The sequence below is a fragment of the Cyrtonyx montezumae genome, unplaced genomic scaffold, assembly GCF_038088225.1.
Source record: "Cyrtonyx montezumae isolate F1298 unplaced genomic scaffold, pur_monq_1.0 scaffold_2, whole genome shotgun sequence".
Classification (NCBI taxonomy): domain Eukaryota; kingdom Metazoa; phylum Chordata; class Aves; order Galliformes; family Odontophoridae; genus Cyrtonyx; species Cyrtonyx montezumae.
This window is the reverse complement of record NW_027071936.1, coordinates 8,906,644-8,929,864: the sequence shown is the minus strand read 5'-3', so window position 1 is coordinate 8,929,864 and position 23,221 is coordinate 8,906,644. Positions and strand designations below refer to the sequence as shown.

Sequence of the window (23,221 nt, the reverse complement as noted above, 5' to 3'; positions counted from 1 at the left end):
TTACACCCTCAACTGTCTTGTTGTATTTATTATAGACTGTTATATTCTATTCCTTTTTCAAGCAGATAAAAGTGTTAAATGGTTGCGGGTTGGTTTTTTGTTGTCGCTTTGTTCTGAGAATCTGCACATCCCCAAACTTTTTTTGTTTCCTTACTGCGGACCTGCAGGGCTTTCTCCCTGTTTCTGGATACAACTACTACTTTATTTCTACTAGCTTCCCTTTCAGTTTTTATTGTTAAAGGAGAAGATGCTAGAATAACATTAATAAGCTCGTTTTTGACAGTTTTCTGATCTTTCCCAGATCTCTGAAATACTTCATATACATTATTTATAATGTTATTTTTATGTGAAAATATCCTTTTTTAATCAACTCCCCAGTATCTAACAAGAAACAACAATCACTCAAAGAGCTACATGAAGTATACTCTTGCTCCTCAACAAGGTAACATATTATCAACGTAAACTTCAGCTGGTATTTTCCAACCTAGCCAGACTAGATACATACTCTCTCGATTTCGTGGCATTTCTTAAGTGCTTCTCCAAATTTATTCATTGCTTTGTAAGCCTGTGCACATTCTGTCTGAAACCACATGCACTGCATTTCGTTCAAGTTCTCTACTGCTGAAGTTCCTTCCTAAAAGCAAAAACAGTGTTGTTAAAAGATACATCTCAGTTAATCAGTTAAAAGTGCAAGTAAAAAGGCCGAAGTAATCCTAAATTTCAGAACTGAGGTCCTCAAAATATCAAAGTCACCACAGTACAAGTTATTCCCTAATTTGGCCCTTTTGTGCACTGGCATTCCAGTATGAGCTTTTCAGCACAATATTCATTCACGTGGTTCCACACTTCCACACGATTATCTATTTCCTTCTCCCACAGCATCACTTCAAGCAAACAGCAAGATGGACTAGTTCTGTCTACTAATAGGTCTCCAAAGTGAAGAAAATTGTTCCTCTACGTTTCCATTTTCAGAAGACTCAGAAACATACAGTGAATAGCCACACAGTGACCGCTTAACTGCAACAGTTCCTCACCTTAAGGATAGGAAAGGGGGTCATTAAAGCACTTTTAATATTGTATGCAAGCATATCACATCGGTAAGCAAAGCAATATTAGTAGCTTTGATGATTTCTCATTCAGAAAGGCTCACAATTGTCCTTCTTATCTGGTGGTAGTTGTATATTCTTAGACTTGTAGAACTGACGTGCCTTTCAAGCTCATCATCACTTTCATTCATTCACAAAGTTTACTCGGGTCATGCAAAAACATAAAAACAAACTATGGAAGAACCAGCCAAGAACTAAGGCTGGAAATGCGACATTCAAACCTAAGAGTACAGAGAATGCTTCAAATGAAAGAGAAAGGCGGTGTTCAAATCAGTCTGATTTGGGCAATGAGAAATCAGAAAAACCATCCAAGTTCCACTGTCAGTACTTTTCATTTAGGTCTTTTAAAATTGTTTTTTCAGAAGCTTGCACTTGGAGGTAGAAACGAGATCAAAACAAGATGAAAAAGACCAAAAAGGGCAACATCATCAAGTTATATTTTCTACGTTTTGATCTGGGCAACAATATTTGCTTTTCTGACATCAGCTCAAAGCTGCATAGGGTATGGAAAGATATCAGTAGGACATGATTCTGGGGATGAAAGTTGGCCTGTTAAAGGAAGACACCTCTGGGAGCCTCACATCCCACAGCCATGCAAATTCTTAACAAGAATTTCTTATTTATAGGGACATCTGACTATTCTTAACATATTACTTTGAGAACCTTGACCTAGGCTTCTTTATAATTCTCTCACATATTCTATAGAATCAGTATTAAACCCGAAGAATTCTCATCCTGTAAGGGCATCCTGTATTTTCCCTACCTGGCAAAGAAAAAAAAACAACAACAAATGCAGGCTTCAACATTGTGCTTTCCTGTAATACTGAAGAATCAGCCTTGGTGATTCAAACCAAGACATTGACTACAATCATAAGGCAAGAAACCACTGCTCCTCTGAAACAAAAATTAAGGACTGTACTAAGGGTAAGTGGAAAGTTAACACAAGGCTCCATAGGGGATTAGGCCTATGCTATTGAAAAGACTTATAGTAACATGCAACCAACCCTTGTAAATTTTGAGCACATTTCTTCTGCTTCTTTAATAAAGTTTGCTTTCAACATGTATTTTGCACATTTGGAGTTGATAAATCTGTCCGCCGTGTCCAGAGCCTGAGCCTCATCCATCCACCTTGCAGCTTCCTTAATATTTCCAGCATGCTTAAAGAGAAAAAGCAAATGACTAAGTATACAACATGTACATTTTCAAAAACTCTTGCAGTGTGCTTTTTAATTCAAAACCTAATTGTACAACGACAACCTACATTTGCAGTACGCTTGTCCTCCACTGACTTGAAAAAAATCTATGCAAGGGCTTATTCATACACAATGAAAAACCCAACCAGTCCATCAATAACCTGCTTTAAGAACTCACTAAAACTCACTCGAACATTTTCCATGGATTCTTCGTGTCTCGTTTAAGACAAACGTAGCTCTTTGATGTTCCCTCAGTAAAAACAAAGCGTTAACACGTGGAAATTTTCACCATCCCAAAAGAATAACACCGATCGCCAAGTACGAGCCAAGCCTACCTTATAGATTTTTGCCTTCACAAGGAAGAGCTCTATCAAAGTGGGAGTACTTTCTATAGCAGCATTTATGTATTCTAGAGCCAGCGATGGCTGCCCAATTTTATCATAATGTTGAGCCAAATAATACTGGACCCAAAGTAAAGTGGTTGGAGGTTCTTCTTTACCGTCATCTACAGTAAGAAAAAAAAAAAAAGATTTTTTGCTTCAGTTTACACAGGTAACAGAAGAAGAAAAAAATTGCACAGACAGATGCTGAAATCAATTCTGCCTCTCCATTAGGCTGCAACACCAGACCTGGAAGCTTTTCCAAACTCCTGGGTAAGCTCAGTAACTTCCAAGTCTGTTTAGACAAGACTTAAGCACATACTCTTCCATTCCCATGCAGTGATTTTCAGTGAGAGGAATCCGAACTACTGAATCAGAAGAGTTGTGTTTGGATCCAACCCTTCATCACGACAGCCAGAAGAGCAGAACTGTGGCGCACAACAAAAACTCTCACTGAATACTGCTTTCAGGCAAAGGACAAAGCAGGAAGCTCGGCTGAACACAGCTGTCACTCGGTAACAACACGAAGCACTTCAGAAGTCTTAGCATTTATGTGTTTTCAGCCCACAAAGTTAAGTATTTTCAAATAAAACTCTGTTGCCGACTTTAAAAAGACTTTTCTATCCCTACGCTTGACAATTTTATCGCCACTGTTCATTTAAAGTGCATCCAACAAAAACAGTGCTATTCACAAGTCAGGTCTGAAAGCTAGAGACTCTGTTTGCAGTTCAAAGCACTGCTGGAAAAGTTAAGTGTTTTGCTTGATTTTTCTAATGGAGCACAGCACCGTGCACAGGGAGGAAAAGAACAGCATAACGATCCTGGTCTCAACACAAGATACGATGTAGTTTAACTTAGCAAGCAATTGTACACACTCATTCACTTCAAGGTGGAAGAACACTGTTTATTTCAATAAAATTAAGTATCAAAGCAAATATTTAACTGAAATTACAGTAAGTTGTTTCCTTGAATGGAGAAGTGTTCAAAACACTTGGACAAATTGAAAAAGCTATTGAGTAGTTTCTGTTACTATAACCTAAGTATTAAATTCAATGGAAAAACTCAACAGCCAATTTCATAAGGAAGCATTATTTCTGCAAAGCAGGGAACAACTGGGTATAACTTCAGTAAAGATGTCTTTAAGCTTCCACATTTATGCTGTCATTCATTCTATCTCAACTATTACACCATTATAACCTACCTATTAAAACTTCATCTTTTCTTGGTATTTTAGTTAGAAAACCTTTCCTGGCTATTTTCTTCCCAACACAGTTAAGACAGAGACAAAAGAAACATAAAGCTATCAGACAGGATGCTACGAAGGCTGGATTCTGGGAGCGTACAACCATGCCTTACAACAAAACAGCAGTCAGTCCTAACCTGGAAAAGGATTTCAGCTCTCAAAGAACAAGCACACAAAGCAAGCAAAAGAGCAACACATAACAGACACCACCTCACCACAAACTCCAAACCAGAACAAATCCCTGCAGACTGTGCTACCAAACTAGTATTGATTCCTTTCTGACACTGCTATTATTAAATATAACGTTAGCTTTCAAATTTCAGATTTCTGGAGAATGAACAATTCAAGCCTTGAAAATAAAATACTTGAACTCAAATCCATAAGAGAAATGGTAACTGGATATACGAGTACAGCCTTAAAGCTGGACAGTTGAAATCTATTTTAAGGATGGCTGTGGTTTGGTTCTGTTTTGGTTAAGAAAGAAAAACAATCTCAGTTTTCTCACATTTCACCGATTCTCTGCCTCTGAAGGGTCACAATGCTTATTCCAGGCACAACTTTTTGCAAGCATGACAGCTGAGCACTCACCATTTGGGTTAAATAACCGGCAGCTTCTTAGGGAGGTTTCATAACCTACCACCAGCTCTTCAATGATTGCCACCTACACACACGAGACAAGAGAAAAAAAAAGTCTGTGGGCAAGATGCTATTTCATCTCAGTTTCAGCTACCTAGTGTTCCCCAAACTAGTTGTTCATGGGTAGGGAATTCTGCAATAACCCAAACTGTCATACATATGGGAGCGCACCCAGCCTCACAAAACAGAAAGCAAGCCACCCTCAGTTAAAATGTATGCAGTTTTTAATTAGCAGGTCTTAGTTTTCTACATTTACCAAGAGGGCACAAGGCTACGTATGCTTGTACTTTATTTTTCTAGATATACTAGGGCCACAATACACAACGGTGCAGAAAAGGATGAAGAAAAACGTTTATTTTCTCTCTTTAATGCAAAACAGCTATTAGAGACATCATGTAAGAAGTGGGAAATATGAATCCTACCTTCTCCTTGTCTTTATATAACGATCGTAAGGTATTGAAGACTGGCGGGCAACCTTTGCTGAAATTCATCCTTAGGAACTTGTCCAGACATTCCTTAAACTTTTCACCTTGAGAGGAAAAAGACCTGTTGATTTTGTTTTACCACATATTACTTCTCAATTGCGTACAAGTGCTGTTAGAACATTAGCATCTAAGAAAGAAGCACTAGCATAGATAATTAGCTGCTCAGCAAAAATGCATTTACCTGACAAAAAATTTAATGGTAACCTTCTTGGAACTAGTCCCCTTGGGTATTTAGTCCAGGCCTCTTCATAAATCTTTAGCCTCTCCATCATATTAGCTGGAACAGAATGGTACAGTTTAGTGTTTTGGGTTTTTTTTTGTCAGGATGGGAAAGGAGGAAAGAAGGAAGAAAAGGGTAACAATTACATCTGGTTAAAAACAACTGAATATACAGCAACTAATGGGTATATAGTTCCTTAACATTAATTTTCATTTACAGTACTACGTGCTTTCAAAGATTAAGTACACACGCTGACACAAATGCAAAATGCAAACGTCTTCTAAATAATGTGGTATTAGTTTTTAACATATACATAGATGCCAAATATGCAGAAACAACTTCCTTACTGCAATACATCAAATCATTACCTGGTTTAAGTGCCTTTTCCAGGCCCTTGTAGTAGGCCCAGTTTTCAGGATTTCTTTCTTGCAAACCTTTGTAGACATCAACCGCTTCTTCAAGTCTGCCAAGTTGAAGCAGGAGTTCTCCTGTGTGAAACACAAGAAATTTTAATTCAACAGAGGGTTGAAACAGTGTAATATCAGTAACTCGACAGTAAGAGGATGGATAATCCTCAACACCAAATAGATTCCAACCTCTTAGGAATAAAAAGATAATAGTTGTTATCACAAACCAGCTGACAAACTTTTACTTTGAAAATACACGCAATCAAAATAAGACTCCACGATTCAGCCACCATTAGCTCTTGAAACTTACTTGAATATTTCATCTCAACAGCAAGATGCCTGAGTTTTTTCTCAGTGGTTATTTTAAGAACAGTTTTTACTATAAGAGGGAAAAAAAAGCAGTACACATGTACAGCATTTCACACATACAGCATCTTAAAAAACAAAGAGTAATTGCAGAGCTGCAGACAAAAGCATGGCTCTTCAGTGTGGTACATAATAAAACTTCAGTGTTTGAAATCAAGATGTTGATCTGAGTAATTAACTCCCATGACTATGCAAGCAAGTTTTCTTCCAGAAAAAAAAAAAAACAAGAACACACAGAAGTCATATTTCAGTGATTCCAGAATCAACTTCTACACGTCACTACTGAAATATCAGAACAATAATATACAGTATTATATTGTTTGGTTGTTACATGCTAGAAGACACATGGCAAGAGTGACTGAGGATAATCAAAAGCCTTCTAATTGGCCTATTTATTAAGATCATTCCATCCTTTCAGCACATGGCCTGTCTGTCAGGACCAGTATTAAACCTTGAAGTGGCATGGATCCGGCTATGCTATGCAAACAGAATTTCAGCTCATCAATTCAGAATTATCTATCTGAAACACTCATCAGACAGGCACTCTCGTATAACCGTGCATTCAAGTGCACCTTTCGAATAGTAATTACCTTTAGTTTCTTCAACAGCCAGTTTATCACAGATCTGTTTTTCATAGGTACAGAGATGCTCCAACGCTTCTTTATGTAGTCCTGCCTCACGGAGGACTTGATTTTGATACAGCAGCAGCTCACTGTACTCGTAGTCCACTTTATCCGGCGATGTCTACACAGAAAAGATGCATGAGAAAGCTCAGCCTTCCAGAATTCATTTGGGATTTAACTCAACGACTAAAAAAACAGCATCAAATTTTCATATCACAAGGGCAAAGAGGGACTCCTTTTTGCGTAAAGAAGCAATTCACACAGGGATTCCATGACTTCCTCTTACCTGCTGAGTCTTCCTAAATTCTTCTAAGATTTTTGCTGCCATTTCATAGTCTTCCAACAGATGGTAAGCAATAGCATAGCCAATCCATGATGCCCGTTGTGCAGGTCGGAGCTGAAGCAACTGATATCTTGTTTCCTGCAAAAGAGTAGCTATTGATTTCCTCGACTTTATTCTGATGCTTTGCAGAATTTCTTAAGCAATACTGTTTCCGGTGTTCTGATATTTAACAGATGCCAATAAAAATCAGCTTTTCATATATAAGTTATTTCTGAACTGGAATATACTACCTGCTTTGTATTGTCAACACTGCTCAGAGAAAACTAGTGGCCGCTGACTTAGAAGAGAGATAAGTAGTAAAAAGCCATTAAAAAAATAAGAGCTAATTTGCCTGAATATCAACATTCTTTAGGACATGCAGGAATCCTTCCAGTAATACAATAAAAAGACTGAAGATTATCTATGGCTAAAGTACACAGCACTGGAGAGAAGTTTATCAAAGAACTCTGCAGTGAGATTCAAAAAGAATAATTTGTGATTAAATACGAATACTTTAAGAGAAATTGATCAATAATCTAAATTAGTCTCACAAAATAGTAAATACTTTTAACACTGGAATTCATAATGTAACTGGTTTTTTTTTTAAGTGTTATGAAATAATTTGCAGCCTCTATTACAATTCCCTAGAAGCTGATAACACGTGTAAGTACGAATACTTGCCCTGTAACCTTCAAGATCCCTCATTTGAATCTGTAGCAGAGAAAGATCTCTCAAGATTTGAAGATTGTCTTTGTCCCATTTCAGTGCATTTCTATAGCATTTGATAGCTTCATCATACTTCTTGTCTGACCTCTGAAGAAGGCCGTAGACATGCCAACCTGGAAAAATCTGTTAAGGATTCTACTGAACATGAACAGGAAGAAAACAGATCTAACATAGCAGCGATAAAACAATTGGTAAAAAAGCCCCAACGCCATTTAAAAAAAAGGTATCATTACAATCATTATATTCTTTTCCTCCTCTGTACAAAGCAGACTGAAAATATAAAACTGTTCACCAGTTACCTGGATAGAGTGCCTGTAGCATGTTGAAAACTCTACTTTTCACGTACCAGAGGAAGAAATTGCAGTAGGGTCTCTGAGAAAGATCATCAAGAGTACTTAAATTATTTTTCAGTGAGGGCTTAGTTAGACAACTGTAGCGATGTGCTTCCTGCATTCTAAGTGTAAGACAAGTTCCTATCAATGTAATAGCAACTACTACTGTTTCTGAAGCAAACTGCATGCTTGAATGCCCAGTTCAGCTTCCAACAAATTTAGAGTTGAGTGATAAAAATAAATAAAATGCAAGCTAGAGTAACTTTTGATTTAACTCTGCCTGAAAGAATAGGTGCAAAGCAACTGCCCATGTGATAGTTTAAAGTAAGCACCCTTTGATACCAGACACGCTTTCAAAATCTGAAATCCCATCTGGAAGCATAACTGTACTGGCTCTTGTTACAATTCCACAAACGGAGGAGTTCAAGAATAAACATTCCCATTCATGAGTGAAAGCCCTCTTTCCAAAAGGATACAGACATGACTCTTCAAGTCATTCCTTAGGCCCCTGCGCACCAGCTCATAAGCTTCCTCTTTCTTCCCTAGACAGTTTAAAGTCAGTCCTTTCATCGCCAAGGTTTCTAAAAACACACACAAAGATCAAGTAAGTATCAACTGTTCAGCTTTGTAAGATTTTCCAACTTAATATAACACCTCTATAGCATAAATGTAATTTCAGACTCAATTTTATCAGCATCAAGATACTGCTTTTTTTCCCTACAGGGAAAGCTAAACTGTCAGAGTATTAAGAGTATCATAGACAACAGTAAGTTACGCTCAGTAGTTCTATCCAAGGCCAAGAAGCTTTTTCTTTTCAAGACATTAAAAACTCTCTGCTCTACAAACACCTTGGGAAGATCTTTAAATAATACAATGCTAATTCAAGATAATTCTGATACACGCTGTTCAGCGCTATTCAACCTCCTCCTATCACGCTGCACATCTTCCTATGTGTCACTGAATTTCTGTTGAAAAGTGATTTCAACATCACATACTTGTACAAAGAAGCTTGCACCATGTTAATGACAATTAAGACTTTCAGCATAAGGAATGGCAAGCTATGACTACTGGTAAATCAGTCATTAAAACTAGGAACCTTACCAGTAATGACTGCTTGTCACAGTGAAGGCTTCTGGATGATTTTCTTTTACTACTTGAAGAAAATCAGTTTAAGGACAAACACTGACAACAAGGCACTACGTACATTTTCAAAGCTTACTGACCATAACTTACTGGTGACTGTGATATACTTAAGCGAATAACTGCTGTTTTAGTTTTCTGCGTGGGTAAAAAAGTGAGCACGTGCTATTTGAAAACTTACCTCCATGTTCTGCAAATTTTGGGTTAGAAAGGATCTGCTTACAAAACTTCAGCCCATTTCTATACTGCTTGTGTTCGTAACACCGCTGTTGAAGAAGAACAAAGCATGGTTATTCAAAACATTCAGACCGAAAGTATATCTCCCTGAAACAAACCATCAGCGATGCTGGGAGTTTTAGAAAACATACTAAATATTTTATTGAGTCCTCTTCACCTACCTGTAATTAAAATTTTTCCCATCTCTAGATAAAGTAATACACTTCAGTGAGAAATTGAAACATAAACCTGAAGGTATCTTTTAATATAGCATTTTCTCAGATAAGATACTGCAGGAGAGATACCACATCTCTCCCATGGCGTCTTTGCTAAGAGAGATTCAACCTTTCTTCATGTGACAGCAAACCTTCTTTAATAACATATCTTGGTAAGCATTCAACTCACCGTAGCTCAATCATCTTTCACAGAAAGACTGTGAGCATCTCCAACAACCACACAGGCTGTGAAAAAAAGCCACAGGGTCATCTCTGAAAGCAACATCTCGTAACAATTTTAACACCACTCAGATCTCACACAGAACCAAGCTCTCAAAACACCAGCATGATCTTGCCACACTGAAAACTCAGATGTAGAAAATCATGCAGTTCTGCAGTCTCCGCAGACAAAGCACTACAATTCTGTATGCCCTGACAACCTGGGCCTTGAAAGTGGTGGCACATTTCTAGTTCACAAGTGCCTGTCACATACTTCTTTACGAGGCTGGAAGCACTCAACACAGAAGATGTGTTGATAAGCAGCAGTCACTCCTATCACTCAGATTGCAGGAACTGAAGCCTGTCCTAGAGATAGTGCATCACAACGAGGATGCACATACTAAAGAAGTACAGAATAGCATTTTGTTGCTCGTCCATTTACAGGTTACGTATTTAGAACGAGCAAAGCCAAGTAAACCCAAAAATTAATGAACGGGTGTGGGTTCTACGTTGATTATTAAGATGGTTAAGAGATCTGAGCTCTGCTTGAGAGGCTCTCCGAAAACTACACACCAACTGTAATTATTCTTTACACAAAGTCAGAATGTTATCCAAATAAATACAACAAAAGCAGTTTCTGTATCTTCCAAATCTTCCTTTCAGCAATCCATGTTGCCTTCTGAGTGTTCTTCCTAAGAATTCACACTTCGGGAGCTTAACTCTACAATGCTCAGAGCTGTGACAGAGGAGGTGCATGCTGGGTGCTGGGAAAAGGTTCTTCACCAGAGGGTGGCTGGGCACTGGAACAGGCTCCCCAGGGCAGCTGTCATGGTATTGAGCAGCAGGAGCTCACAAAGCACGTGAACATTATCAGACATAGGGTTTGACTACTGGGTGGTTCCCTGTGGAGCCAGGAGTTGGACTCAATGATTTTTGTGGGTCCGTTCCAATTCAGGATGTTTTATGATACTATGCAAAGTGAAAGCCAGCTCTCATCTGGGAAAAAAAAAAAAACAGCTGAGGAGCTCTACATGGCAGGAGTGCCAAACAACTTCTGAACAGTTCAAGAGCCTAAACTTGGGTATCATCTGACTTTGGCATCACCAACCAATGGCCTCCATCCTCCTAAACAGAGACACCAAAGATGAAATGGATTCAAGACCTCTACAGAAATCCATTCATTACAGTTATATATTTCTTCTGATCCTCAAAAATCTCAACTCAGCTGTTTTAAGGAGCGATGTTGCATTTCAAAAAGTCAGTTTAGAATACATCACAGATACTTTCTTTCACAAAAGCACTTAAGTGTTAGACTTCAGGTGTTTGTTATGTAACATAAAGCTTCTCAAACTTTGACAAAGATACTCATTATTTCACAGACTGGAGTCCTTTCCCAGAAGAGAACAGTACTACAACTACCAGAAAATTCTTCCGTCTTTTGGAATTTGCGGATACTGGAAGAACAAACCCACGTGAACCCTTAGATTGTTTTGTAAGCAGCATGCTTCTGTAAGCAGCATCCTGATTTAAATTATTAAAATTTATGCCAATGGACAAGCACACTCCTCATTTTTTTCTATTTTATTTTACTGAGTTCTTCACAAGAACATGACGAGATGCCATACTCCCATTACTAAGAAAAAAAAGACCTGGAGCTAATGTGTTTACTTGCACAATTAACAAGGCCCAAAGTGTACTGCAATACACTCGAAAACTGAATCTTTATTTCACTGAAAACACCACTGACGTGATCGTGAAACGATAAACACTCATCTTCAGTTTTGTTAAAGCCAACAATTTATTTGTGTGACTCATCTCATTGTGCAAGACGAGTAATGCAAAAAGTGGCACAAGGCATGAACGAACTTCTGAAATCAGTTTCAGTCTCTTCCTTCTGTCAGTTCACAGCCTGTGGCAACCTTGAAACAGAAACCAGAAGAGGAAGAAGCACTGCTGCGAACACTGACACAACCATTTTAAGTCATTTACGCAAACACCATGAATTGCTTGGGTTTCATTTGACTGTAAGGCCAATGCCCCAACTTGAGTATAAGGGTACAGAAACACACGTTGCTTGAGCACAGCTCCAACTCCTGTGGTCACTGGCAAGTCTCTCAGAAGACTCTTAGGGGCTCTTGTTTACCATTTCTGGAGGCAAGAGTGCAAAACAAAGCAAGAGCCAACCGTTTACTGAAGTTCTGCTAATAACATTCCTGCTAAGGATGCCATCTTTCCTCATATTGCTCCAAGCTGGCTACGAAAATGATTCAACAAGAATGTATTACACGATCTACCCCCTAAGTAGAAGTGAGGTACATCAGAGACTTCAGGTAAAACAGAAAGTTCAGAAAACAAATCTTAAAAACAAGTCAGATCCATGTTATGGGGATGCTTATTAATGGCATATCTACTTCAATGTCACTGATTTAGGTCACTTTGGCACCATGAGGGCTGCTGCTTCGTGCCACTTCTTTTCCTCCAAAGCACAGATGGAAAGACTAAAAATCAACTTCAAAGCTTTTTTTTTTTAATGAAAAGGCTATAGTGCCATACTAAGTGGTTGTATTACTTTCAGTTGTAGCAAAGAGCCATACAGCTGAAATATCAGGCTGAAGACAGAAGCAAGGCTCTTGTTTCCCACACTGGTTAAAAGGGTCACGGGGCAGGACGACGGTCAGAGGACTCAGAATATACCAATATAGGGCAACTGTCTCTATCTCTGAAGACAGAAAAAGGTTAGCAGGGCAAACCAGCTCACAAAGGAAGACTAAGGGTTAGATAAGAGGAAATCTGCACAGGCATCTAAGCAAAAAAAAACCACCACAAAAAAAAAACCTAACAAAAAAACCCAACCCTGACTGATTATTATTTACACCTTTTAGTTATGACCTGCTTTGAAGAAACCGGCCAAGTTCCTTTGATCAACCACTTCTCGCAGCTGACAGCACAACAGGATCAAGCCTTTTTTCTTCCCTTTCAAACCACCCATCATAAAAAGTTGCCGCCTGGGCACCCACCCATTCGCTCCCGCCTCAGTGGGTGGTGAAGCTGTAAAACCTGCCACAAAGTGGTGCAGCCACAGGAACTCCAGAACACGTCTCCATGCACATCACAAATGGTGACGAGGGGTGCTCCAGGGCTGTGTGATTTGCTTTAAGTACAGCTGCTCAGATGCCAGCTATGAGCATGAAATCTTATCTCTAAGCAGTTTAATTTTATGTAGTCCAACAACCAGCCCTTCACCTTGAAGTTTAAGGAGAGCCAGTCTAAATAAAGCTGCGAAGGAGAGGGAAGGAAATGGTGAATGAAGTATGTGCCGCCATGGCACATGCTTACTGAACCTTACAGACATCCTATGGACACAAACCTTATTGAATCCATGGCTTGAAGGAGCAGAAACACGAAAAAAATCTTAAAGAAAACTATTGAAAAAGGGAAAGGAAGGAAAAGAATTATGCACAGAAAAATGACTACAAGCTACATGCCTAGCCTGGGAGTGAAAATCAAATACCCTGCCAGGGGTCAAGTAGGTTCTGTAAGAGGAAAAGAATCAGTAAAAGAAAAGTAAGTAGAAAATAAGTAGAAAAATAAAATCACAGACACAGGAAGAGGGACATCTCAAGCACCCTCTGGACAAAACCATAGGCTTGCTGGAAGCAGAAAGCCTTCTCTGGGTTGCTGCTTTCCTCAGGCACACACTGTGGGACAGCTATTCTACAGAAGAATATCTTTCACAGTTCCAAGGACTGCTAAGGAGCAGTCCTTATTACATGAGAGTAGGGAAATGACACTGAGTGGTAAGCAAACAGTCAGCAGAGACTGATAGGAGGAAACACAGCTAGCTTGTACTAGAATCCGAGTCCAAGGTGGAAGGAGGGCTCACGTCCTGGAGTTTGAAACACCAAAGCTGGATCCAGACATCTAAGCAATATCAGCCATCAGCCAGCCTTACACTTACATCCATCATGCTAAACGTGGATGAACTCCCTGCATTTCTTCCTTGATGGCTTCCATAAAGCAGAGTGAAAAGACTTAAACAGCAATTCCCTTGGTAACCCACAAGGTTGAATGCAAGACAAAACTGACAAGCCACACAGCCAGACCTAGCTGCATACTCAAGGGCTGCCAACAAGAGCACAGACATGACTTCCATCCAAGCTTCATTCGGCACTGCACTACTTGCTTTCTATGGTATAAATTAATACATTTTAGAAATTTTGCAGCGTTGAACTTGTATTTTACAGTAATAGGTTCTCAGATTGAAATAATAGTGTGCAATTTCTAATGAAAACCTGAATTCTGCAAAAAACATTATGAAGTACTGAACTCTTTACTAAGATGATGCTTTCTTGGGTTGCAAGAAAGTCACATTTTTAACTTCATTATCTGCAGATTATCAGAACCAGAACTAGCCTGATTTCTTCATAGTGTATGGGAACTGTTGGGAACCACAGATTGATCACCTGAGGTGAGCACTGAGTCACCCACAGAAGCACAGGTGAAAGCGATGTACCTGTGTGACCAGAAGGGGTGGAGTCTGGCTCCACCTCTCCCAGACTGCATTTAAGGGCTGACCACCACTGGAGAAGGATCTCTTGTCGGAGATCCCTCCTGTGTGAAGTTTTGTTCTGCAAGCCCTGATCCTTGGAGATGGGTGAGCATTTCTCTTTGTATTGATTGTCTCTTTTGCATCCCGATAATATTTCTAAATTACACCATCTATAAAATATATTGGCTAACATTACCATCTATTATTTGTTAACTTCACCTCTTAAGAGATGGTAACTCCAGCAAGGCTTGCACCTTAATTTGTCCAATACCAAAAATACAATAATCTCCACTGAATCAGAACCAAAAGTGGATTCAGCCCCAAACCACTGGAGATGCAACCTTAACTTTTCATCACTAGTCCACTTTAGTCCACCATACTTCTCTTCCTCGGTAGGTCACGTAGCCTGTAAGTCTCAGCAATATAAAGCAGTATATTGCAAACTACTTGCCATCACATGCAAGAGTTACCTGCTTGGATCACTGACAGACACATGCACTGCTAAATGTTTTGCTTGCACCTGAAAGTTCCCAGCAGGAAATACGATGGAGAAGAGTCAGTCTCTGCCAGAACAATTTGGGGATTCCAATCTCCTATCCTCTTCCCTGAAGGTTTGTGAGGTTGAGCAGAAAGTGGACAAATTCTTCCAACTCCAGCAATATGCTCCGTCAGGGTCTGGGCAGCACTCCCCAGCAGCAGCCACAACTGTGCTCGTGGCATCATACAGGAACACCGGCAACTGCAATGCCACTGGTTTTTGTAGCAGAATGCCTTGCCACACTTGGCCTTAACACCAGCTAAGGCATGCACTTAAAATGCATGATACGCACGTGTGCCACTCTGATGCAGTCTGCTCCTTCAGCGCTGTTCTGATGCAGCAACCTAAAGATCAGGTCAAGACTCCAAGGTGTACTAATTCAAGCTAAACGGAGTAAAGATGATTCTGAAAGCTGGAAGCATCAGGAGCAACTGCTCACCATGAATTAGCATGTCTTTGGAGCACTGACCGTAACAAAGGGCTTAACAGCTCTAGGCAAGTGCTCTAACCATGGCGATTCCAGTTCATGACAAACAAAAGATGTGTACACTGAAGAACTGAAAAAGTAGTTAAATCTAACATACAGGTTAATACTGAACAACTTTGAGGCCAACTTGCATAAATTTCTGTTCTCAAACGGAATTGAAAACAACCATCTCCTCCCAGCGCCGTGCAGTTAACAAACAGAACGGCTTTGTCTCAGGAACAGCTAGAGCAGCTCACCAAAGGGACCACGACATCCTTCCTCTGCACAGCCTGCTTGGCTTTTCGGAGTGAACACACTTCACAACCAGCATTCCCAGACAGGATACATTAGAGTTCAAATTGTATCTAGCAGTTAAAGAGGTAAGAAATACGTGGACCTCTCCACTTAGTACAGAGGCATGACACACCAGCCTAAGTTTTTAAAACAGCCTCCCTACGCACCATTTGACACAACATGGTCGGAAATAGCTGCGGACAAATAGCTACAGTTCCTCTAGAAGAAAAACTAAAAAGTCTGAAGCAAAACTTTTGCTGGAAAAAGAAAACAAAAAACCTATTCAACATCAGCTCTATTGATTATTACTTGCTTATTTTGCTTGCACATTGAAGGCCCCTCGAAAGAGGAGTGGCCAGCAGGATAAGGGAGGGGACTGCCCCCTCTGCTCTGCCCTTGCGAGTCCCCATCTGCTTCCAGGCTTGGGGCTTCCAGCACAGGAAGGAAGCAGAGCTGCTGGAGCAGGTCCAGAGGAGGGCCACTAAGATGATCAGAAGGCTGGAGCACCTCTACTCTGAAGAAAGATTGAGAGAGCTGGTCTTGTTCAGCTCCTGGGAGGCCTCATTGAGGTCCTCCAGTACTCGAAGGGAGCTCACAAACAGGAGGGAGACTGACTTTTTACGTGGGCAGATAACAATAGAACAAGGCTTTAAACAATCCTCGGAGGGCGGTGAGGCAGTGGCACGGGCTGCCCAGAGAGCTGTGGGTGCCCCATCCCTGGAGGCACTCATGGCCACGTTGGATGGGGCCCTGGGCAGCTGAGCTGGCGGGAGGCAGCCCTGCCCGCAGCATGGGTGGTGGAACTGGACAGGCTTCAAGGTCCCTTCCAACCCAAGCTATTATGCAAGCCTAATATTTTAACCTCCCCTTCTTGGGAAAAATGATCACTCATTTGGCTCTGTGTCAAATCAGATCAGCTGGCTTCCATCCACTTTTCAATTTCCACAGTGCTCAGGCTTCATCTCTATATCTTGCATGAAAGTGATAAAAGATCTGGTATGGACAGCAGATACACACTCTTCTGCGATGGGTTAAGTAAATGCAAATCCCAAAATATGATACATTAAAAATATAAAAAAAGGGAGAAAGGGGTTCCCACAAAAGGGCATTACAGACTCGCATGAATATTTCACCTCAGCTGCAACTCGTGACACAGCCTGAGATGCATGCTGAGGCCACTGACATTGTCTACCTCTGTATTATGTCCCAAATATTCTTTACACTCAGCTCTGAGGTATGAGATATAATCTTGTAACATCACTGCAAAATATCTGATGCAATTATTGAGATAAAGAAGGTTGCTCTTCAACATTACGAGGTTTGCTACCCTGATTGTGTGATATCATGGGAGCAAACAGATCTTTAACAAAGACACAGCAACGTTGCTAAACACACAATGTCTGTACTTTATGTCCATACCAATGCTTCAACCAAGACATTTTTTCCTTCTTACGTTTGGGAAAGCCAAGTGTAGCATTCCGTCCTGAAAAGGGAAACAAGCAATGGACATTCCTGCAGCCACAATACTGGAAAAGCCCTGTTTGCAATCCTGCGTCCCAGATGAGATAGCGTGCGGTAAGACTTCAGAGGTGAGCACACTCAATTACTGCACAGTCATGCAAATGCAGCGATGATGGCATACAAAATGTGCTAATTTATTTGGTTACTGATAAAAGTTAAACTTTGACAATTAGTCTTTAATCTTGCCTTGAATCTCAAATCAAGATCGCTTCAAAAGATATTCCAGGTCTGCCATCTCAGCAGCCTTGGAGTTATCACCCAAACTGCTGAGACAGGGCATTATTTTAGAGGACAACTGCTGCTGCTTAAAGCATGAGTGAAGGAGAAGGACAGGTCTGTCAAGTCTGAAAGTGGAGGGACAAGGAGCAGATTCTGGAGTGAAGAAACAGGAAGATGGCCCAGCAGGAGAGACTTGGCACATTTACAGCAGAGCCACTAACAAGATGCTGCTCAACAGGCTTTTTTTTTTTTAATGTCATTAGGAAGTTCCTACAGCTTTTAGTAGAACACTTGACAAAGCCATGGACAGGAAGAACAGCTCAAAGACGAACACGCTCGCTCCGAGCAGCATTAGCACAGCAATGAGCAGCCCAAGGTGAAATTCAGCACTCCTCTTGCAGCAGACATGCTGGGGCTCATGATGCCCTGCTGCAGAACAGGCTGCAGCAGAGCTGAGCCAGGCCCTCCCAGCACACAAGGGAACAGATTCTGAGAGCACACATACACCACTCCAGGCATCAAGAGCACCTCACAGAACCACCAGACCTGAACAAAGAACTCTGATGTGTATGAAATGTAACATATGCAGGGCTACGGCCAGCATGGCAGCCTGCTTCTCTTGCCCCTTACTTCCACAGTTACATGCTGGATTACAGCTCAGTAGAACTTCTTAGACCAGGCTCGAATACACTTAATTCCATAATTGTTCACTGACATCACATAACAAAATGATCTTTCACTTAAACACACGGACTTCTCCTTTCCTGCTCAAATTTGTACTCAACTGGAGGCCAAGCCCACCAGCTACGGCGAGCACATGCACCTTCTTGCTCTGCCAGAACATCCTGACTCCAAAAACCATTTCCTCTGCTGCTTCCAGGAAAGAGAAAAGCTTTCACCTCAAACAGCATTGCATTTAATATTTCTACAATACGTTTTAAATATATTCAAAGCCTACATCCAAACTGAAGTTTGTTGGATGCCGTTGGTAGGACTTGGGAAGTAAGTAAAACTGAGCATACCTGATAAATGGCATCTGCTCAGATGTAGTGGCAAAGTAATCTGGCAGAAGGCCAGCAAGGTTCACCACTTACATCTGATACAAATCAGACAATCTTACTTCCTACAATTATTTGTCTTAACCTTTCTAGTAAGAAGGGGACAAAAGCCAAAATGCTGAACTGCTTTCTCCATTACTTCATAGCGTCCAGATTTCTGTGTACCAAAGTCTAGTTCTCTACTCCTTCAGCTCCTGTATTTGCTATCCTTCCTCTTCCTCTACATCTGCTGGACACCTTCTCCAGTAATCTGTGGACTGCTCAGATTCCCTGTGTTTGAAAGAACGACATAAGCTCAAAACCTCATTTTTAATGGAAGCTCTTCTTGTGACTGTTTGTTGAGCTTTTTGTTGCTTTGTAATTCAAGCTGATCACATAGATTCCTTTCTCTCTGCACCACAGAACATCAAGCTGCAAAATGTCATTCATATGGAAAATTTTTTTGTATTAAAACCTCCACATACCTGCAGTGTGACTAGGAGAGGTTAGTCTAGTTAGTGTGTTGCAACAAACAAAGGCAAAGTGCACACCCTTCTGAACTCAGAATTCGTCAGGGAAGTGGAAATGCTGGTTTGCAAGCCAATTTAGATGCAAAAGAAGTTTATAGATCGCATAAGATGTTTTCCACAAAACAAAAACTGGAAAAAGTTATAATTCGCTTTCACTGTGGAAAGGTAAATGTGGGCTGGGCAGCTCTATGTCATTTTTGCAAGATCTCAACATTTCACCTCTGTACTACAGGCATAGTTCTTACAGGAAAGGCAATGAAACGAGGATTTGGGAGCAACACTTCTTTTTAAAAGTAAGTTTCTTTTTATACTTCACTGACTTAAATTCAAGGCCGCTTACCTATTTAGCTCCTGAGTTTACTACTTCCAGGTAAGCGGAAGTGCAACTGATTTCACATTTCTGAGAACAGTTCTGGTATGAGTAATTATCTATCTGAAGAGTAATGCACCCTTTCAACAGTATTTGGGCTAGCTGCCAAAGCATCTGCTGAAAAATCCTCAGCCAGGCTTGCTCCCCAGCACAGTTCCAGGCCAGCACACAGAACACGCCAGCCCGGGCCAACTCATGTGGCTGCTGCATAAGGCAACCTGGGTTCCCCCAGCGAGCCAGCTGCCCAGGCAGGCTCTGGCTCTTCTTTCCACTGCTCCCTGGGCCAAAGGAAGAGCAGCTGAGGATACAGTATCACAAAGGATTACAGCCTTCTGAAGAGCAGGGCTGCATCGAGGAAGGGTCGCAGGACAAGGAACATGAGGTGCTGGTGTGGGAGCAGGCAAGGCACGTTTCCTTGGGCTTGTGTGGATAAATAGGACTCCTAAAAGACACCTCACACTCAAGCCAACCATGTAATCAAGACTTTACAAAGCAGGCTCATTACCTATAAGGCAGACAAGTAGTTCGTTAGCCACATTTTCAGCATGATGAAAATTGACTTTAACTCTTCTCTATTCACAAAGACACCTCATCACAGGGCAGCCTTAATGCTAGGCTACGTGCCACCAGCTCACCCCTGGAAGATGCAGGGGAACAGAAAGCTAAGAAACTGGTAATTTAAACAGCACCTGAAATTCTTGTCTTTTTATGGAGCTGTTCAGTTAAAAAGACAACGAAAGTATAACTGATCTACAGAAATCTGATCAGACTGCAACAGACATTGCCGAGCTAAACCAACTCCACTACTCCAGCTGGAAAGGTGTACACGCTTCAAGTACATCCACGTCAAGTGCCGGGCAGGGCTGAATCCCGCCAAGTGGAAATAAGTTTCACAGCTCCCTGTACCTGCCCTAACCCTACCCAAGCGGCGCGTGATGCCGTTACCGAGTCGCAGCTTCCCAGTCGTCTTCGCTTCAGCCCTCCACTCGCACCCTGAAAAACCAGCAGCACAACTTCCAACGAGGGCCAGCTTTAAAACCAAACTTCAGCAAGCCTCCACCGCTCCTCACCTCCTCCTCCACGAGCCGCCTTCCCCGCAGCGTGCCGCGGCAATCGGCGCTCCAACGCGCCCAGCAAGCGGCCCCGCCGGCGGGGAGGAGGATCCCGTGGAGCCCGGGCCGGTTCTGCCAGCGGTGCCCGGTGCTCCGCGCAGCAGCACGGGGCCGCCGCCCGCGCTGCGCGGCCTGCCCGCCCGCCACTCACCAGGATGCGCTTGAAGAGTGCGTTCTCCTTGGGCGGCAGGCTGACCGACGGCATGGTCCCGCCGCTCCGCTCCGCTCCCGGCCCGCCCGCCCCGCGGTCGCCGCGCTCTGTATCCGCGGGCCCGGCCCCGTGCGCCCGCCGGGCAGGGCTGCCCCGCGCCGAGCCCCGGGCGGCGCTCACGTGGTCACTGAGCAGGCCGGAGAAGCGCCGCCAAAATGGCCCCCGCGCGCAGCTTCCCCAGCCGGGTCACTGCGCTCAGCGCGCATGCGCCGCGACCCCGCGCCGGCCCCGCCCCGCCCCGCCCCGCCCCGCCCCGCCCCGCGAGTCACGGCTACGTTCGGAGCCCAGCCCTCCGCGCGGTCGCTCGTCGGCTCTGAGGCACACGGTGTTCCCTGCGGTCGCGGCTGCCCACGCTCTCCGCTGTCGTACCGCTGGTGCCGGCGCCCCGCACGACCGGTTCCGCGCCCGGCAGGACGCTGGGCTCCTCCCGGCCGGCAGGGGGCGCCCTTCGGCCCGCCCAGCGGACAAGATGGCGGCCCCGCTGAGCGCGGCGCGGTGGCTGCGGCTGGCGGGCGGACGGCCCGGCCTCGGTGAGCGGCGGCAGCGGGCTGACGGGAGGCCCATCCTTGAGAGCCCCTCTGTTTCCCGAAGGGGCCTGCCCTGATGTGCTTCCCCTTTCTCGCTTGGTGTTGAATCCCGCCCCGTCGTCACGCTGGGGAGCCGTGCCGCCCCGTGGCGGTGGTACCGGCGCGGGGCGAGCGAGGGGAGAACGTGGTTACGGTTATTTTCTATTCTGATTGCGTTCCTAAGGGTGATGGGTAGTCTGAAAACATGTTCACGTGTTTGCTGTCTTCTGCCTCCCTAGCCTCGACTCGTTCTGTGTTTGTTGCACGAAAGCGTACTTACGAGCAACCGAACTGGTTTGGAGTTGGCTTGGCTTTCACCACTAGCGCTGCCCTGTGGGCTTTTGTAAGTATTTTGCTCTGATTTTATTGCGCTTAACCGTTTCCAGATCACAGTGATCTGAACAGAATGGCTATAACTGATTAATTGTGGCAGTGGATAGATGTAGCAGATGTCAAGACTGAGGTATGATGTGTGGGTTATCATGCCTTGCCAGGTCTATGTCACAATTCATTGTATGAAAGCTCCTGAGCTTGATGCTGGGGCAAGCAGGGTGTAGTTGCTCTCATGAGGGAATGTAAAGGATAAGCAGCACACGTGATGACACAGATTTCTGGGGCAGGTTGTATCTTTCCTCCCCTCACTTCTCTAGTCATTCTTGTTGGGTGGGTCAAGAGCAAGAAAGAAAAAGAGGCCTGTGAAAAATCACAGAATGTCTTGAGTCTGAAGGGACGTGGAAGCCCATCTGGTCCCAACCTTCCCCTATGGGTAGGGCTGCCAGCTGAGGCTGCCAGGAAATTGGTCTAACCTGGCCTCGATTACCTCCAGGGATGGGGAATCTGCTGCTTCTCTGGGCAGCCCGTTCCTCTGTCTCACCACCTGAAAATTTTCCTCCTGACATCTAACCTAAACCTCTCTCTGTTGAAGGGAGGCAGGTGTGAAAAACACGTCTTACCGGGCAATTGATAACATGCATGTAATTCAGCCTTTATCTTCCCAATAGCTAATGTTGGCTTATTATCATATCATATCATTGGAATTTCATCTCTGAGGAAAAAGTGGTATGTTCCTTTGTTCTTTTGTTCTAGGTGTAGCTTGTTTAGCCACTCAATATATATTGCTTTTATAGCTTTTCAAGCAGCATAATGAAGATGTAATGGAGTATGAAAGGAGAAAACAAGAGAAACAACATAAGTGCACAGGATGTTCATAGTAAGTATGCATATATAGATACTCTTGACATGGACAAATAAAAGTAAGTTTTCTTGTGCAGCAGAACATTGTGAGACGTTTCTTACTGACTTAATGGTGTGTATTTTCCTTGTTGCTCAGGGATTTTTTTCCCCTCTTTCTTAGGTTGACCAAATCTTCAATAAGAAATATGGTCGGTTGTGTGCTGTGAATTAAGGAGTACAGCAGACCTATCTAAAAGTATTTAAACCCTTACATGTTCATCCACTTCACATGCAAGCTGATGAAATAAAGCGTGGACAAGCTTCTGAAGACTTCTGCCATCTGTGTTTTATTCTCTTGGCTTTTGTGAATTGTTTTCTGACTGCGTTTACATGTTTCATGGCTCTGAGAACAGCGTGGACAAAGGTATGTGGTTTTCTGGAGGCAGAGGTGAAGGGGCAGCACAGCAAACAGCTCCTGAGGCGCTGCGTGAAGGCATCTCATGGACAGCACCGTGACTTTGCGGTGTTTCTGGCTGTTCCCCTGCTGAGACGAACCGCTGCTGCCTTCTGAGTGCTCAGCCCTACGCTTGCTCTAAGTCAAGGGCAGTCAAGGACAGAGGGGATCAAAATGGAGCGGTGACAGCGGTGCTGCCCGCCTGTGTGGGAGGGGAGAGGCAGCTGAGATGCCCGTGCGGGACGGCTGGGGAGGTCTCAGGGCTGTGAGGCGTGCCCACCCGAGCACCCCGCGACCCTGCAGCCGCTCGGTCGTCCAGGTGCGGGGGGGGGCGGTGCCAGCGCACACCCCG

The 23,221-nt window shown here is 43.0% G+C and overlaps 3 protein-coding genes across 6 annotated transcripts in view; 2 read left to right on the top strand and 1 right to left on the bottom strand.

The window, feature by feature from the left end:
- The window catches only part of NAA15 (N-alpha-acetyltransferase 15, NatA auxiliary subunit), a 29,869-nt gene extending 9,088 nt beyond the window's left edge, over positions 1 to 20,781 (bottom strand). Inside the window, exons 1-13 of one of the 3 annotated variants that reach the window (XM_065736335.1) lie at positions 20,617 to 20,735; positions 9,361 to 9,445; positions 8,516 to 8,620; positions 7,663 to 7,820; positions 6,946 to 7,080; positions 6,627 to 6,780; positions 5,632 to 5,751; positions 5,225 to 5,320; positions 4,981 to 5,087; positions 4,511 to 4,583; positions 2,635 to 2,804; positions 2,111 to 2,263; positions 506 to 634 (exon numbers count right to left, since the gene is read on the bottom strand). In XM_065736335.1, the coding sequence (XP_065592407.1) occupies positions 506 to 634; positions 2,111 to 2,263; positions 2,635 to 2,804; positions 4,511 to 4,583; positions 4,981 to 5,087; positions 5,225 to 5,320; positions 5,632 to 5,751; positions 6,627 to 6,780; positions 6,946 to 7,080; positions 7,663 to 7,820; positions 8,516 to 8,620; positions 9,361 to 9,445; positions 20,617 to 20,670 (1,539 nt within the window). In that variant the 5' untranslated portion in view covers positions 20,671 to 20,735. Of the gene's footprint in view, positions 1 to 505; positions 635 to 2,110; positions 2,264 to 2,634; positions 2,805 to 4,510; positions 4,584 to 4,980; positions 5,105 to 5,224; positions 5,321 to 5,631; positions 5,752 to 6,626; positions 6,781 to 6,945; positions 7,081 to 7,662; positions 7,821 to 8,515; positions 8,621 to 9,360; positions 9,446 to 20,616 lie in introns of those variants that run through there. The other 2 variants (XM_065736336.1, XM_065736337.1) reach the window with 2 other exon arrangements.
- The window catches only part of MAML3 (mastermind like transcriptional coactivator 3), a 413,710-nt gene that overhangs the window by 280,417 nt on the left and 110,072 nt on the right, over positions 1 to 23,221 (top strand). The window lies entirely within an intron of this gene.
- Positions 21,131 to 22,726, top strand: NDUFC1 (NADH:ubiquinone oxidoreductase subunit C1). Of its 2 annotated transcripts, XM_065736053.1 has the most exons (4): positions 21,131 to 21,206; positions 21,482 to 21,585; positions 22,370 to 22,452; positions 22,597 to 22,726. In XM_065736053.1, coding segments are annotated over exons 1-4 (249 nt in total). In that variant the 5' UTR covers positions 21,131 to 21,145; the 3' UTR covers positions 22,598 to 22,726. The 2 variants fall into 2 exon arrangements, with proteins under 2 accessions (XP_065592125.1, XP_065592126.1); XM_065736054.1 differs by lacking the exon at positions 22,597 to 22,726 and having other exon boundaries at positions 22,370 to 22,453.